This window comes from Coptis chinensis, chromosome 7 (genome assembly GCF_015680905.1).
Source record: "Coptis chinensis isolate HL-2020 chromosome 7, ASM1568090v1, whole genome shotgun sequence".
NCBI classification, from domain to species: Eukaryota; Viridiplantae; Streptophyta; class Magnoliopsida; order Ranunculales; family Ranunculaceae; genus Coptis; species Coptis chinensis.
Window position 1 is genome coordinate 83,948,530 of NC_141462.1, and position 17,121 is coordinate 83,965,650.

Here is a 17,121-nt window from a genome sequence, read left to right on the forward strand (position 1 = left end):
GAGATATGATTTAATGTCCACATTACAAAAGAGGCTATGTCCGATTTTTTTATAATTGGTCGCAGGTATTTTTGAATTTGCTTGAAATTTGTGAGTAAGTTACATATGTTTTTTGTATTGGTTGAACATGTTTAAGATCATATTGATTATGTTGTGTGATTGGTGAGTACGTACATTATTTGGGTATATTTGCGAAAAATGTGATGAGAGCTGCAAAACAGCAAGCTTTAGATCCTACAACTGTTCATGGAGTAACACCTTTCTCTTATCTCTCTAAAGAAGAGTTTGAGATGAAGTTTATGGGTTTGAGAAGTACTGAGTCTCCTTCTTTGAATGATGGAGTAGTGACAAATAATGCATGGATATGGAAGTTGGTGATTTGCACGAAGATTTTGATTGGAGGGAAAAAGGAGTTGTTGCTGAAGTGAAGATGCAGGTTAGGGGAATTATTCTTTTTTAGTTTGTTTTGTTTGGCCGACACACTCTCTTAAGTTTCATACTTTGGGAGGGTCCATACTCTAGGGTACTTAGTGTATAGTTGGACATTGAATAGTTGTTTTTAGTGTTTACTTTAGAATGATGAATGAATTTCATCACGTAATTCACATAATTGAAATGTGAATTAGTCCAAGTAACTTGTAACACTCATATGTTTAGAGTGCAAAGACTTGATAACAAATAGACAAATACATGACAGTCTGTTAACATTTCAGATTGGCAACATGACTTCCTGATAAAATTGCTGAGTGAAACCATAATACTGAGTTTGATGATGTACATCTATGATTAAGTTTAATTGACTTACTCCATAACAAATCTTAGACAAGTGCACGCGTACTCCTAGCCAATACACAGTTGAGTGCTAAAGTGTGGTGGTTAATTGATTGTTGATGGAGTGACGGCTGATCGAGGCTGTATTAGTATAGGTAAGGAGCCGAACTGGTTGAGTGATGATTAAGGTAGTAAACCATGCGTCAGAAATCAGTTTCTGTGCATTGTGTTCTAGCCTAGTTTTAGTATGTTTAGAATGAGATTGAGTTTTTGCGTAAAACATAAAGAAGTAAGGTCTGTGTGTTATCTTTATAACACAAAAAACCTCATTGCTTTTGGATAACTGTGGAAAAAGTAGTGTTATCTTGAAAAAAACCCATTAGAAATTTAGTTTGCTGAAAATTAAGATTTTTGCCGTTTTCGACGTAAGTGTTAGTGCTGGTTAAAATTTTGTTTTAATATTTTGAGTTACTGGATCCAACAAGTTCTAGTGCATTCAATACCCAAAAATAAAAAATAAAATAAAACCAAGTTCTTAAATCACACATTATATTAATTCAAAATAGAACTTCCAATCAGAAAAATATAATATTGAAATTACAACATAATATAGAACTTTAAACGTAAACACTAGAAACATGAAAGAAATACACGACATAAAAATATCTTAATTGTGATCATGCCATTCCCATAAATGGTTAATCAAATGCTGCTCTAATTCCACATGCTCGTGCCTATTATACACATATGCCACACGTTGCAAGACTCTGTGAAATTCAACTGAATTAGGGTTTCGACCGGGAACAATTTATGCTATATTAGGATTTTCAAAGTAATCATGGTTAATGATAGGCTCAGTCTCCATAAACATAAGTGTTCAAATAGTTATGTCGTTCTTCCTCAACAATCATGTTATGCAAAATAATGCACGCCGACATAACATCATGGAGCACATCTTTGTCCCACAAGCAAGCTTTGCCTCTAACAATTGCAAAACGAGATTGAAGAACCCCAAATGCTCGTTCAATGTCTTTTCTATAAGATTCTTGCATCAACGTAAATTTTTTATCTCTTCTTGATTTAGGATTCCTTTTCACCTTCACTAGTGTAGACAACTGAGGATATATGCCGTCAGCCAAGTAGTAACCGACAATATAGTCCTTACCTATAAGAGAATAGTTTGCCAGAGGGGTCAAACCTAATGTTAGTTTGTGAAAAAGATTAGAGCGCCATAAAACATTAACATCATTATTAGTACCTGGTAAACCGAAGTAAGCATGTCATATCCACATGTCGAAAGAAGCAACTGCCTCAAGTACGAGAGTTGCTGATCCATGTCGTCCAGTATACTGTCCTACCCATTTCATTGGACATGCTTGCTACACCCAATGCATACAGTCTAGACTGCCAAGCATGCTAGGAAAACCTTTTAACTCAGCAACACGGAGCAATCTGGCAACGTCTTCTTCATTTGGAGATCTCAGATATTGTGCACCAAATCTCTCCACCACATGTTTGCAAAACATTTTAACAAAGGAGAGTGTTGTTGATTGCGCAATACGAAAAATACTGATCCATTGAATCAGTCAGGCTTCCGTTTGTTAGCATTTGCAACACACACATTATTTTGCCGCGTGAAGACAAACTGGGTTTATTGGCTGCATCATATTTCTTCATCCATAAATCACTATGTTCTTTAAGACCACTCCTAATCCTTGAGAATGGGTGACTACCCATTATGTTGCGCTTTCAAAATAAAACATCCTCATATGTGGGATTGACACTGAAATAATCAGCCTTTAAGAGAGCATTTTCTGTTGCCTTATTACGGTTTCTATAACCGCATCCTGGGACAGACCCAATACGAAGAGTTGGTTGATTGGAGTTTTCAATGATATGAGCTGCTGTAACAAGGTTAAATTGAATTGCGAGTGTAGCTGCTGTCAATATTTTTTTGTTCATGCATGAAGTGTCTTTCAATACGTCGTATTCTCTGGGAATCAGAATCAGAATCATTATCACTATCAGAATTCATTTTGCTAGTAAATAAATTATGAAAGAAAAATTGAAAATATTCAGAGAATTTGAGTTATGTGAGAGAGCAAATTGGTTTATGTTATATATAAAGATAGTTGAAATCCGCGACTTTGATGTATTATAATTTTACATTTCTTAAAAAAGATTATGCCTTTGGTATACAACATAATTTCTTACCCAATTCTTCTGTATCTTGCACACACCCCAATAAATATATTACATGCATGAGTCATTTCAATTTTGCCCACAACCCAATAAATATTGTTTGACATTATTCATTCCAATCTTGCCCACAACCCAATGACCCTAATCAATAGCATACATACCACAAGAAAATGAAATCCAATAATTCAATCTTATCAACCCAATGACCCTATAAAAAGGCTGTATTTTCCTCCTCAAATGCACATTCCCGCAAACATCAGTAATGCTTTATTTCTGTATTGTCAATAATATTGTCTTCATCTTTCTCTTTTTTAGTAACAATGTCAAGCAGGGGAGCATCATTTAGCATTGATGAAGACACATTATTATGCCAAACATGGTTGGATAATTCGATTGATCCAATTACCGAAACAAATCAATTAGGCAACATGTTATGGGATAAAATTAAAGAACAATTTGAGAATCAGAGGATGATACGGGGTTTTACAATGGCACGAACTATGAGAAGTGTTACAAGTCGTTAGCAACTTATAAATAAAGCAAGTACTTTATTTCGTGGATGTTTGAATCAAACCGAGAATATGAACAGATCAGGAACTAATGAAATGGACATTGTAAGCTATTATTATTATTATTATTATTATTATTATTATTATTATATATCAATTATTTAGCTAGAATATAATTTATTAAACTCAAACTAATATTTTTTTTTTCTTTTACAGATGGCCGGAGCAAGCAAGGAAGTTGTATGTCACCAGGCCTTCAGATAATAAACCCTTCAAATTTGATCATGTGTGGTTTATTTTGAAAGACTACGAAAAATGGGCGCGCCATTCAGTTCCAACTACACCTGGTTTTTCTTAAACTAATTTTCACAATGGGTCTCTAGCTCTATTAAACAAACAAGATGGCATGGGGGGAACACCTGATTATGAAATACAAGGACCTAGTTCATCAAAAAGACCGGATTGTGGAAGAGACAAATCAAAACAAAAAAAAAATATTTGACACGCAAAACAAATCTTCTCTCAAAGAATTAACATGACAATCTCAACGGGCGATGGAGGTCATTGAGGCAATGACTGACTGTGGGAAAAAATTCTATGAAAGTGAAGCGTCTAATCCTTTCAAGGGTTAAAGCAGAAAAAAAAAGAATTACGTGAGACATTGGCGTGGGAAAATGAAATCATAAATACAAATACATCGACTATGACACCTCAAGAAAAAGAATGGTACAAAAACGCAAAGAAACAAATCTTGAAAGATCAAACTCTTCGCAATGCACGAACTGCTTCAAGAAATTTACTCTAAAGAATACAGGGAAGAAAGCGATTGATTAATTTGATTAAGTATTTTAAATGTTTCGTACGTATTTGATGCATTTTTAATGTATTTCCTTTTAATTTGTTTTTTTTTAAATTTTTAATAAATATTTTATTTCAATAATTAATTAAGTTGTTGCAAATCAGAATAAATTTAATCTTAAAATTGAAATCATAACAAATATTATAGAAATACAACTAAAGAACAAAAATATAAAAGGTAGAATAGAATGGTAATTGCACAAACTAATTTATTAAAAATACTTAAAATAGAGAATTCAATTCTGACTGCCATTGTGAGTGGTGTGTGGAAATATGAATTGAAATTATAACCGCCACAGTGACTGGCATGTAGAATTATTTCGAAATTTTAGCCGCTATCGACAGAGGCGGGTAGATTTATTTGGAATTTTTTCTTTGGTCGCCACTCGTTCTGGCGTGCAGAGTATACGCTATATCGCTAAAAGAGGCTGGATACATAGAAAAATTTATATTGATAGCATTTGCGGGTTAACGTTTTAGCGTACCATTGGATCACATTTTACGCAAAATTGAGTGTTTTGCCGGACCATTGGACTTAGCCTTATTAGGGTCGATGGCGAAAAAGATGCTCTTGATCTCATCAAGACTTATTTCTCTAGTGTGAGGTCATCTATAGAACTAAAAAGAGCAATCAGTAGTGTTTGATTCGGACCCAATGAGCGAAAGAGTACAAATCTATATGGTATGAGCTTCACCTTTGGCAAAAAACACACACAGTCGCATTGTTTTCGTATGGATAACGTGTGAGTCGTGAGCCACGACTGATGAACAATTCTTTCTTTAATAAACCGAACAAATGGTCTTAATTCCAACCCACATCCCGTATCACACGCTCCACTTTTCTTCCTCTTCCTCCTAAACAAAAAAAAAGTCCTCTCCATCTTCATTAATCTCCAATCCAATAATATGTCTGTTATTGAATCACTATACCACACCAAAATCTCACCACCTTTCTACATAAATAAATCCACAACTTTCCGAACCAAATTTGACCGGATATCAATTGCATACAAAATACCCAACTTATCCTACTATCATATTTCTGGTAAGTTTTTGAGACATAAGAAATTATTAAGAGTTATTAGAGCTAGTTCATGTGAGCAAGAAGATAGAAATAATACTGATACTACTTCTGCAAATGATAGTAACAATAAAAATGAAGGGAAAGAATCGAATAATAATACTAATAATACTAATAATAAGACGTCCACAACCACCACGAGTTCTAATAGCACGGGCACGGGTTCCGGCTCCAAAGGAGGAGTAGGGTGGTGGAAAAAAGGAGGGAAGTGGAAATGGCAATGGGAATGGAAACCAATAATACAAGCACAAGAAGTGGGTATGTTGTTATTACAATTAGGTATTGTTATGTTTGTTATGAGATTACTTAGACCTGGTATATCATTACCGGGGTCCGAAATAAGGACACCCGCTACGTTTGTTAGTGTACCTTATAGTGATTTTTTGAGTAAGATTAATGGGAATCAAGTGCAGAAAGTGGAAGTTGATGGTGTGCATATTATGTTTAAGTTGAAGAAGTCTGAAGTGACTGTTTTCGAGAGTAATGAAGTTGCCATGGAAGAATCGGAGGCGTTGGTGAAAAGTGTAGCACCAACTAAGCGGATTATATATCAAACTACTCGTCCTAGTGATTTGAAAGCTCCTTATGATAAAATGGTCGAGAATGATGTTGAGTTTGGTTCTCCTGATAAGCGGTCCGGTGGGCTTCTGAACTCTGCTTTGGTAAGGTCTTATTGTTTTATAATTTTGAATGGATTCCATAGTTTAGAGATGTCGTGGTTTGTATATTCAGATTTAAGGAATTTATTTGAAAATGGTCGAGATTATTCCCCAGAATGATATTGTGAGTTAATTGTTTGAAATTCTTTGTTATGTACACTAAGAAGTAACAGAAGTTGCATTTTGTCCATTACTACTGATGCCTATACAAACAATTTAGTCACTGCTTAGGCTGAGTCCAATGGCTCCCTATCCCCTTAAAAGTAGAGCTAAAGTCAACAGATTTTACTCTCTATCATTAATTTCCTCTGTATATATACAAAGGATTCTACTCTCTATATACAGAGTAAAATAAAGATAGAGAGTAGAATCCTTTGTATATATACAGAGGAAATTAATGATAGAGAGTAGAATCTGTTGACTTTAGCTCTACTTTTAAGGGGATAGAGAGCCATTGAACTCAGCCTTACAATTTACTTGGCAATACTCTACACTGACAATAAGCAAAATGCAATCAAAACGGACATGATATGAGTGTAGTGGATTTTGAACATGAGCTTTTGTTTCGGCCCTTATTGTGACAGTGTGTGTGTGTTTTTTTGGATCAGCATGCGGGGTTTTTAAGAGGTTCCCTACCCCTTTTGGCATCCTCATACCCAATTTTTCTAATATCTTCAGGGAAGGAACTAGGGATTATCTCTACATTCTTAGTAGTAGGCACATTTGCAGCTAGTGCCTCAGCTAACTTGTTAGCCGCTCTGTAAATGTGTATAATGGAGATTTTTTCCAATTCCCCCACCATGTCTTCAATGCTCTTTATCAGCTTCCTTGCCTGCCATGGATACTGCCGTGTTCTCTTCGTAAAGGAAACCACATTCATGGAATCAGTTCTTGCTTCAAAATCCTCCTCATCCCTTTTATAATGGCCAACTTCAGACCCTGTTCAATTCCTTGCAGTTCAATCATAGCAATACTCAAGTAATCGGACTTCCCTTTACTAGCCACAACCACCTCACCCTTATCATTCCTAATGACTGCTGCACAACCTCCCAATGCTCCTTGTAGTGGACCATCAATATTTAAACACCCAAGTATCCGCTTCTGTTTTCTCCCACTTGCAAACAGTGTGTGCTTTTGTTTCGTCCCTTATTGTGTCTTCAAACAGTGGGTGCTTTTGTATGTGTGCCATAAGTGTTCTTCTTATGATCATCATAGATAAATGCTTGTCCTTTCTGTCTAGCTAGTCCCTCTCCTTCCTGAAACTTCGATGCATGAATTTTTATGCTTTCCAGTACTGGACTATAGTTCACTTGCATTAAACTATCACCTCTAGTCAGCTCATTTGAATGGAACCTTGTCAAAAGTTGTGTTTAAGTTTGTGATTTTGCTAATGGTCTACATTTCAATTTGTCAAGACTAAATATATCAAAATGATTTTATTTTTTTTTGTGGACATCGTCCACATGGTAAGGGGGTCATCTCCACAAAAAATGAGTCATTAAGTCATTGTGGAAGTATACTTTTTGGTAAGGGTGTCAATGTGTGTATATATATTACATACTTTTTTTCCTCACAACCACCTTCAATATTTGTTCAAAGGAAAAAAAAAACTTGTTGATATGGAAAGTTCTTCAATTTCTACAATAGAAATAAAACTTATGTCTTTCTTGCTTGCAGCGTGATTGACGCCTCCGAGGCGTGCGTTATGCCTCTAGGAGGTTTAACGCCTCGAGGCTCTTATGTGCTTTTTTTAGAACATTGCCTTTACTCCTTCAGTCCAGTCCGTCTTTCTTCAATTGTCCACTCCATTCAAGTTCATGTGCCTATTGACAATTCAACATTCCCCGCTGAATTTTCCAAACCAAATGAGTTCCTATATCACTCGATACTCCATTCTTTTTTTTGCATATCACTTTACACATGACTAGGGGTTGCTGCATCCACTTATTTATCATCACTAATGTTGATTAATCACTGTCTTACTTATTTGGTTGGAAGCAATGTTTTACATATATGTAACGGAGAAACTTAAAACATCTATATACAGTGTCAGCCTTGCTGAGAAGGCGCTTTGAAAAATGTGCACCTCCCTTATGGGCATATGTTTTTTCAATGTATTTATCGATAGGGCACTAGTGTTTGAGGAAATCTTACTTTTTTTTTTTGATTGGCAAGCCGATTTTAAATGAGATCAGTAACTCTTTGATGCTGGTGGGGTTCGAGCCCCAGACCTTTGGTATCATCACCCAAAGGTTTTACCGACTTTGCTAGTCAGCACCTACAGGAAATCTTATTTGAAACCTTGTGTTACATTCTTGAGGCTTAGGATAGCAACCTTGGTGCGAGGGGTTGCTGCATCCACTTATCCATCATCACTAATGATGACTAATCACTGCCTCACTTATTTGGTTAAAAGTAATGTTTCAAATATATGTAACCAAGAAACTTAAATCATCCATATACAGTGTCAGCCTCGCTGAGAAGGTGCTTTCAAAAGCGCGCACCTCTGTTATGGGTGTATACATTTTCAATGTATTTGTCTACAGGGCACTAGTGTTTGAGGAAATCTTACTTGAAACACTGTGATATATCATGAGGCTTATGATAGCAACCTTGGTGCGCAAGTGCTGAGTGTCCTTGAAAACCATAATGTATAGGACTCATCGTACTCGAAAATTCTGATCTTTTTGAAGTGAATAAAATTGTATGATTTTGAGTTGGAATATGGTTATTCCAACTGTTCTCATATAGTTTTAAATTGGAATTGTATATTAGCGTTGTAGATTTCCTTTTTATCCACATATGCATCTCTCATTGTTTCTCTTTCTATGAACATTATGTTAAGTTTCTACTTTTATATGTAGGTCTTATTGTTTATCCTCTCCCCTCTTTCGCTTTACAGATTGCACTTTTCTACTGTGCTGTACTTGCTGGCCTCCTTCACCGCTTCCCAGTGAGCTTTTCTCAGGTGAGTGAGACATGCCCTGCAACGAGTTTTCATTTAGTTTTTGTTATACATCATGCAATCATTATTTTGATATATTATGTTCTGCTTCTGAGGAGATACATACACATTCTTTCAGCATACAGCTGGTCAGCTGAGGAGTCGAAAGTCTGGGGGGTCTGGTGGAGCAAAGGTCTCTGGGCAAGGTGAAACTATCATGTTTTCTGATGTTGCGGGAGTTGATGAGGCTAAAGAGGAGCTTCAAGAAATTGTGGTATGATAGATCTTGGTCAATGCCGTATGGTCTTTCCTGTGCTGATCTGAAGTGGACGATATGTCCCTTACTTGTCATGAAAAATGCATGTATTATTTTTATCTTGTTTCGCCCTTGACTATGAATTTCACTTGCCAGGAATTTCTTAAGAATCCGGATAGGTATGTACGACTTGGTGCTCGTCCTCCGCGAGGTGTTCTCTTGGTGAGTGATTTTTTTCATTTTTCATTTCATTTTTCATTTTTTATTTTTAAATTTTAATATTATCTTCAGCATTTAGAGATTGAGGTTCAGGGTATCAGTAACGTCATTCACAAAATTGGATAATTCAAGGGTGGTTCGAGAATGCCATAGGTCCCATTAAAATCCGTCTGAATATTTTCATCTCTGTGTGTCTAAAGTTTTCCATAGAGTATTGATTACATTGGTATGGCTGTTCGTCGCTAAATTATGATGTAGGAGATAGTCTTTTCCATTGGATGGGTCCATTATTTCATACACGTTCGAATTGGTTGGCAGATGGCTTATAATCTACAATTATTTATGATATCCTGTTTGATGTAACTTTCAATATGAAGATTGAAGTAACAGTTTGTTTACCTTGCAGGTTGGTCTTCCTGGGACTGGTAAAACTCTTCTTGCAAAAGCTGTAGCAGGGGAAGCTGAAGTTCCCTTTATAAGCTGTTCTGCTAGTGAGTTTGTAGAACTTTATGTTGGCATGGGAGCATCCCGTGTGAGAGATCTCTTTGCAAGGGCAAAAAAGGAGGCGCCATCAATAATATTCATTGATGAGGTCGGAACCATATAACTGATTTTATGGGGAGGTGTTTTTCTTATCTGATGCTGCTGACACATTTTAGTGAAAACATTCTTTCTGGGTGCAGATAGATGCAGTAGCTAAAAGTCGTGATGGAAAGTTTCGCCTAGCCAGTAATGATGAGAGAGAACAGACCTTAAACCAGTTGCTCACAGTGAGATGCTGCTGAAGATCTTGCTTTTCTCTTGGATATTTTCTTGAAATATCTACACTGTTGCTTTTGGAGTTATGATCCTATTTCTTTTGATATTTTACCGTAGGAGATGGATGGGTTCGACAGCAACTCTGCAGTTATTGTGCTAGGAGCGACTAACCGAGCAGATGTCTTGGACCCTGCTCTTCGTCGTCCTGGGAGGTTTGACCGCGTTGTTACGGTATGTGATTACTGATTAGCTAGTCCTTGATAGTTTCTATGAGATATTATTGTTGTTTTGTTTCTTTATTTGTTTTTTAAAAAAACAAAGGGTTGAGGGAACCCCAACCAATATTGATAAATTCTTACATAAACCTTCGCCTTCTTTATCCTCCCTTACGCATCTGGTCAAATTTTCAGTAAGTGGAGGCATAAATAAGTAGCTTGAGAAGCCAACAGATCTGCAACTCTGTTGCTTTCTCTACATACATGAGACAAAGTAACGTTTACAAAATATGAAAATATACTCTTGATAGAAGCTAAAATTTACTGCAATACCACGGCTCTTTCTCACTCCCAGGTATGATTCTGACTGCTCTGAGTGAATCAGAATCTAGTCTTACATTAGTAAAAGTTCAAATTTCGCAAAAATGTAATCCTCCTTCGATACCCTTCATCTCTCGGACAATTATTGGCTTCTGACCTCCTCTATTAAACATAGCTTTACATCTCAATATTACACAAAGGAGGTCCTGTTTATCCCTCAGGCAGTTTCCAAAGGATTCAAGCTTTAGGTACTTCAAAAATTGGCTTGTCTGTGCACCAAACATGCCACAGGCTGGTATTACCCGCATCTGAAATGTTATGTCTTATGAGTTTCTGGTACTTCAAAAAGTGGTTTGTCAAAGATAAAATTAGGAAGGATGAAAACCAGCATGGGAGAGACATCTGGATTTCCAGTTGGATGCTATACGATACTTCTCTCTATAAGGGGGAGACGATCTTATTAGCAATCCTAGAAGAAATGAAAGGCAGACCTAGGTATTTAACTGGGAGTATAACAAGATTGATGCCCAAACAGTTAACAAATAATGTACCTTCTCCAATAGGAGTACTTCATTGCTTCTTATAAGAAGTGTGCACTTCCCAGTATTAATCTTGAGGCCAGTAGTAGCAGTGAAGATTTTTAGATGTTGTGAATACCTTCTATAGACTGCATAATGTCATCTTGACAATTTAATGCATTTTTCTTGAAATAACTGAATACTTACTTAAGTGAACTCTTTTTAATTGATGATTACATAGGTGGAAGCCCCTGATAGACTTGGAAGAGAAGCAATTTTAAAAGTACATGCTACTAAAAAACAACTTCCTCTAGCAGAGGATGTGGATCTTGGTGACATTGCTTCGATGACTACCGGCTTCACAGGGTCTAGTTCCCTATTTCCACTTTTATTTATGAGTTACATTTATTACATATTTGCATGGGATTGACACCTTATTTCTAAAACTAATCAGGGCAGACCTTGCGAATTTGGTAAATGAAGCTGCTTTGTTGGCCGGAAGAGTAAACAAGGTTGTGGTGGAGAGGTTTGATTTTATCCAAGCAGTGGAGCGTTCAATTGCTGTAAGTATACCTCTACCTTTTACAAAAAGTGACGGAGATTAACTTATTGTGAATTTTCTCTTTTTAATATGACGAAAATGGTAACTATAATATTAGGGATTATTCTCAACCACACTTTTTTATCTCGAGGTATGTCGTGTGTGCACCCACACATACATAAGTTTAGTGCCTATAGTTTGTTCACATGGATGTATAGTGCCTATGTTCTGGACGTGCATGCGTACCCACTTATGTGTACCGAAGTTTATAAAATTGGTTCCGTAATCAGCAATCCATAATGCCACCCCAAGTCTGATATGATCTTACTCATTTTCTTCTATAATCTAGATTGTATTGGATGATGTCATCTCTGTCTAACTTTTTGCATGTATATAATGCAATGGAGACGGAAATTTATGTATGGCTGTAATTTATCATGAAGCTTGCAGACTATGTTGGGTCATGAGAAACTGATAACAGACAATTTATGTTAGGGGATAGAAAAGAAACATACAAAACTACAAGGAAGTGAGAAAGCTGTTGTTGCACGGCATGAAGCTGGTCATGCAGTTGTTGGAACTGCTGTGGCAAATCTTCTCTCAGGGCAGCCCCGTGTCGAGGTAAATTATAATGCAGCTTATGTATAATCTTCTTGTCTCTATAAGCTTTTAATATTGCAAACATGAACAAGAATTAGATCTAGAAAATCTCTTGGCACGTTCTTGTGACTTGCATAAATCATATTATTGCCCACATTCTTGTAATCACCTACTGGTAACCACACCCTTCTTCCCTTGTTTTGCTCATTTCCTTCTCGTTTGTACATACCTCTGGTGGGTATTCACGGACTATGATGACTGATGCAGGAGTTATGGCCATGTGTGCCACATGTGGCCTTAACTTTCTCAGATGTTTGCCACATTTACGATTATCTGCATATTAAGGGCCATTTATTGTGTGATTCTCTGGTTTGTTACTTTGGTATCAGGTGTGATTACTAAGCATTGGTTTTGCATTCAAAAATTATTAGATAACTAACTAATGACTTGAGTTTTATGTTATCAGAAACTAAGCATATTGCCGAGGACAGGAGGGGCATTGGGCTTCACATATACTCCCCCCACTACTGAGGATAGGTACTTATTCTTCATAGATGAATTACGTGGCCGTTTGGTAACCCTTCTTGGAGGTCGTGCAGCTGAAGCATTTGTGTACTCCGGCCGTGTATCAACTGGTGCACTTGATGATATTAGACGGGCTACAGACATGGCACATAAAGCCATAGCCGAGTACGGTCTAAATGACAAAATTGGTCCGATATCTATAGCAACACTATCTGGTGGAGACGAATCTGGAGGAGGTTCTCCATGGGGAAGAGATCAGGTCTTCATCTGACATCATTTTTCTTTTTTCTTTTTTCTCTTTCTTGTATTTATTTATTTATTTAAATATATATCTAATATTGTGATCTTACTAAATTTGTATTGGCAGGGACATCTTGTGGATCTTGTTCAAAGAGAGGTCAAAGAGCTGTTGCAGTCTGCACTTGAAGTAGCCCTGACAATCATGCGGGCTAACCCTACCGTTCTGGAGGGACTTGGTGCCCATTTAGAAGGTAAGCATAAGGTGTCAGTTTTGGAATCGAGTCTTACATATTTGAGGTTAAGATAGCATTCTGTTATACTCAACTTGCTACCACAACAAAATAGAGCAGGAGCAAATAATGAGCATTTTGGAGTGCCAGATAATGACACCCATGTCCGACTAATTTTTTAGCAGATTTATGATTTGTAAAGACATGGATGTAAGAACATAAAATGTCATTCTCCTCCATGGTAAGTGATAAAGATTTAAGAACATGGGGGAGCCTTACCCATGCCAATGTTGGTCTTATAGATGTCCTTTCTCCATGAGCTGGATGAAAGAATTCAGAGCTAAAAGATGGATAATTACTCAATAAGGTGCTATGAGTTGTTTTGTAATGGGCTTCAAGCCCTGCGGGCAACTGATGGCGTTTTTCTGAGGAAGTTATTACATCATCTGGATGCCTATCAGATGCAGAGAGCTCGAGTCTTGATATGCGTAGGGTTGGTGTTTGTGTTTTCTACATTCCAATGTAGGTTGTAGGGTATTCAAACTGGAGAGATCTACATAGATATAGATATTTGCGTTGCATGACTGAATCATTATTTGTCGATTTTGAAGGCGGGTGGTTGCAAGCACTGCACCTAACGACCTATTGATGTTGGTGTGGGTTTAATCAATTGTTTTTTTTTTTTGTTAATAACATATTGACATTGGGTTTTGTTCTGATACCCCTTTACTGTAATGCTGGCCCGTCATCTTCAGAAAGAGAGAAGGTTGAAGGTGAAGAACTACAGAAATGGTTAAAATTGGTTGTTGCCCCACCAGAGCTAGCAATCTTCTTGAGTGGCAAACAGGAATCTCTTCTCCCATTGCAGGTCACGACTTTGTAACTACCCCCCATCTCTACTCTTTAGTGTCAATAAAAGATTAAAGGTAAAGTATAACTTGTTGGCCCGTAAGATGGCTCTGTCTCTTTGACACATCATCTCAGTGATCTTCACCTCTGCAGTTGCATCTCTATGTAAATTTGATAACATGTTCCTTTCTGGGTTTTGCTCCAACATTTGTTCTTCGCACAATTTGTACCATTATTGAATGGTTTTTTTAACTCACTGGCTGGAGACAGAGTAGCTGAAGACTTTAAAGAAATGCTATCCTCCATGGGCTTTTACTCGAAAGGTCGGTCCTGCTCTTCAGTGAGGTTAGATTGGTCTTGGAAGTGTTGTACATTATGGGAATATTTCAGTTTTATATTTTTACAGTGTAAAATTTGTTTGTGTACAAATTAATTACATTTTTTATATAATACATCCCTTCACCTCAGCTGAAGGAATGTGCAATGATGTTTGTTAAAGTAACCAATTAGGTCTCTCTGTGCCATTACTTGTACCATAACAGACTGCTCAGTATAGATCAGGAATGCTTGTGTTCGAAGTTCCTACAAGCTCGAGGGTGGTCGTGAAGAGAATTGTTTATGTGGGACAGTGGGAGTGTATTGGGACATTTTCAGGTGAGGGGTAATGCATCTTGGCTGGCCCAAGCTAACTCAGTGATTATTAAGATTGGGTTTGGTGTGTTGTCCTGACCTTCCGGGTGTGAATTTGGATAAGGTGAGCCCAAATTCAGGGTTTGTTGGATCTGTCAGGAGTACTGCAGGCTCCGGATTGGTTTTGTTAGAAACAGTGATAACTGACAAGAGGGCTGTGTGCTTCGACAAATGTCCCAGTGCAAAATGCAGCACCATGTGTCTGTTGTGCTGGTATGATGCAAGAAATTGCATAAGCGAATCCCTACTGAGCTTGTTGTAACAAAAGCACAGTACTTGTAAGAACTTGCACCATCTTGAATCGAACAACTGATTTATTTATTATTATTATTATTGGATTTTTAATAATTTTTTTTTACTAGTATTGATTGGATTTTATTTAATCTTGTTAGTGGTCTAAAATTTACAAAAAACTTTATATTAGTCTATAATTGAAAGCACGAACTTTGTTTTTTCCATCAATAGAACAAAGTTTACCAATTAATCAAATTGGGTAGCAAAAAGGCACTCCTTGGGTGCTTCTGATATTTGTCACCCTTAAAAAAAAATGAAGTTCTTTTTTTTTCCGGTGCAACAATTGAGCAGCTAAACTTTGCTGGAAACCGTAATTTGCCTCCCGGCCAAATGGAAAGTGGTCGCATCCATTATCATCCACCTAATACCAAAATTCGTCTTATATTGTGTGTTTTTGTCATGTAATCTTATTGGATACACACCTAAATGGCGATATTTTGTAGCAATGTAGGACCATGGACAACTTAACATATGGTGATTACTGATAAGTGAGTGAGTGACAGAAATATCAAGGCATGTAGCTTTCCTAGACTGTGACAGGAATTTATATATGTTGCTACATGGTGAGTGACAGAAATATCAAGGCATGTAGCTTTCCTAGACTGACGGGAATTTATGTTGCTACATGGTGAGTGACAAAAACTTGCTAGAAGTTACTAGTTTTGCCGGTTTAGACTTTAGACAGCTCTACTTGTCGCACAGTATGGCACACATGACACATGACACACCATGGTCGATTCTCGTTGGTGAAACTGACATACACATATCACCATATGGGTGCGCCATGCTCATAGGGAAATAACTTTTATAGCAAATATTTCCGGTTCTCTTACCAAAAAACGAAAGTGAGTCAATTCACAACAGAAGTGGACATAAAACGATTGCTACAATCCACTTGCTAGTTGTTGTTGTTGTTGTTTCTTTTTTCCACTTGCTAGCTGCTAGGTGTAAATGTCTATTTTTATCCCGAGGAATCGGCAGAACATTACACCAAATGACTTAGTTCAAGTGTTTGTTTGAGTGGAAATGACTGCTGTTCTTGGGGAAGAAGATGACTACGTATCTAGTATTCTTAGATATGTTGGAATCAAGCCAACGTAGTTTTGGGGCTGGTTTTTATAGGCGTTGAGAGCATGTGGCTGGTAGGACACGTGTAGTGGTAGGGACATGTGTGCTGCTAGGATGAGAGACATGCGCGTCCTCACAAGCTGCACGCAGTGCCGGCGCATCCATTAGACCACTTAGGCGGCCGCCTACGGCCTCAAATTTAGAAGGCCTCAAAATTCCCTTATTTATCCTTATATATGTTTGGTATTACCATATGTTTTGAAGAAAAAAAAGCTAAAAAAAAAATACTAGGAGTCAATTTGGTTTCTACCCACGCATTAAATTTCGGGAGTGAATTTGTTTTAAGAAAACTTATTCCTATAGTCTACTACAAAATTTGCATATCGAAGTTACATGACAAATCCAATGGTTATAAGTGGCGTATTTATCTTAATTTTTGTGGTAGAGTCCTCATTTAGTTAGATTTCTGTTGTTGTTTTGTTTTTTTTTTTGGCAACCCTGTTTTAAATGAGATCAGTAACTCTTTGATGGTGGCGGGGTTCGACCCCCAAATCTCTGGTATCATCACTCAAAGGTTTTACCGACTTTGCTAGTCGTCACCTGCAAAATCCCACATTATATGCTAGAATCTCCATATTCTATGGTGCCTCTCTCAAACACACCGCCATTTGTCCATTGATCATCTCAAACTCGCAAATTGGTATATATTATTTTTGTATTTCGATTGAAATCAATCTACTATTCACTCTTGTATATGAAATTAAGGGTTTTC

The 17,121-nt window shown here is 37.1% G+C and overlaps 2 protein-coding genes across 4 annotated transcripts; one reads left to right on the top strand and one right to left on the bottom strand.

Annotated features, from left to right (window-relative positions):
- Window positions 1–1,625: 1,625 nt before the first annotated feature.
- On the bottom strand, window positions 1,626–2,297 carry LOC147489459 (uncharacterized). The gene is made up of 2 exons (XM_086574646.1): window positions 2,168–2,297; window positions 1,626–2,029 (listed from the first exon to the last, which is right to left on the bottom strand). Exons 1-2 carry the CDS (start codon window positions 2,295–2,297, stop codon window positions 1,626–1,628), a joined length of 534 nt encoding a protein of 177 aa, XP_086430772.1.
- Window positions 2,298–5,053: 2,756 nt separating this feature from the next.
- On the top strand, window positions 5,054–15,335 carry LOC147489460 (ATP-dependent zinc metalloprotease FTSH 9, chloroplastic-like). 3 transcript variants are annotated; one of them, XR_015200699.1, is made up of 15 exons: window positions 5,119–6,083; window positions 8,983–9,048; window positions 9,164–9,298; window positions 9,437–9,502; window positions 9,906–10,091; window positions 10,183–10,269; window positions 10,376–10,489; window positions 11,554–11,678; window positions 11,767–11,875; window positions 12,349–12,474; window positions 12,920–13,237; window positions 13,346–13,469; window positions 14,204–14,316; window positions 14,568–14,642; window positions 14,840–15,335. XR_015200699.1 is itself a non-coding variant. In XM_086569766.1 (14 exons), exons 1-14 carry the CDS (start codon window positions 5,247–5,249, stop codon window positions 14,574–14,576), a joined length of 2,415 nt encoding a protein of 804 aa, XP_086425892.1. In that variant the 5' UTR covers window positions 5,119–5,246; the 3' UTR covers window positions 14,577–15,335. The 3 variants fall into 3 exon arrangements, 2 of the variants coding, with proteins under 2 accessions (XP_086425891.1, XP_086425892.1); XM_086569766.1 differs by having other exon boundaries at window positions 14,568–15,335; XM_086569765.1 differs by lacking the exons at window positions 14,568–14,642; window positions 14,840–15,335 and having other exon boundaries at window positions 5,054–6,083; window positions 14,204–14,487.
- The last annotated feature ends 1,786 nt before the right edge of the window (window positions 15,336–17,121 follow it).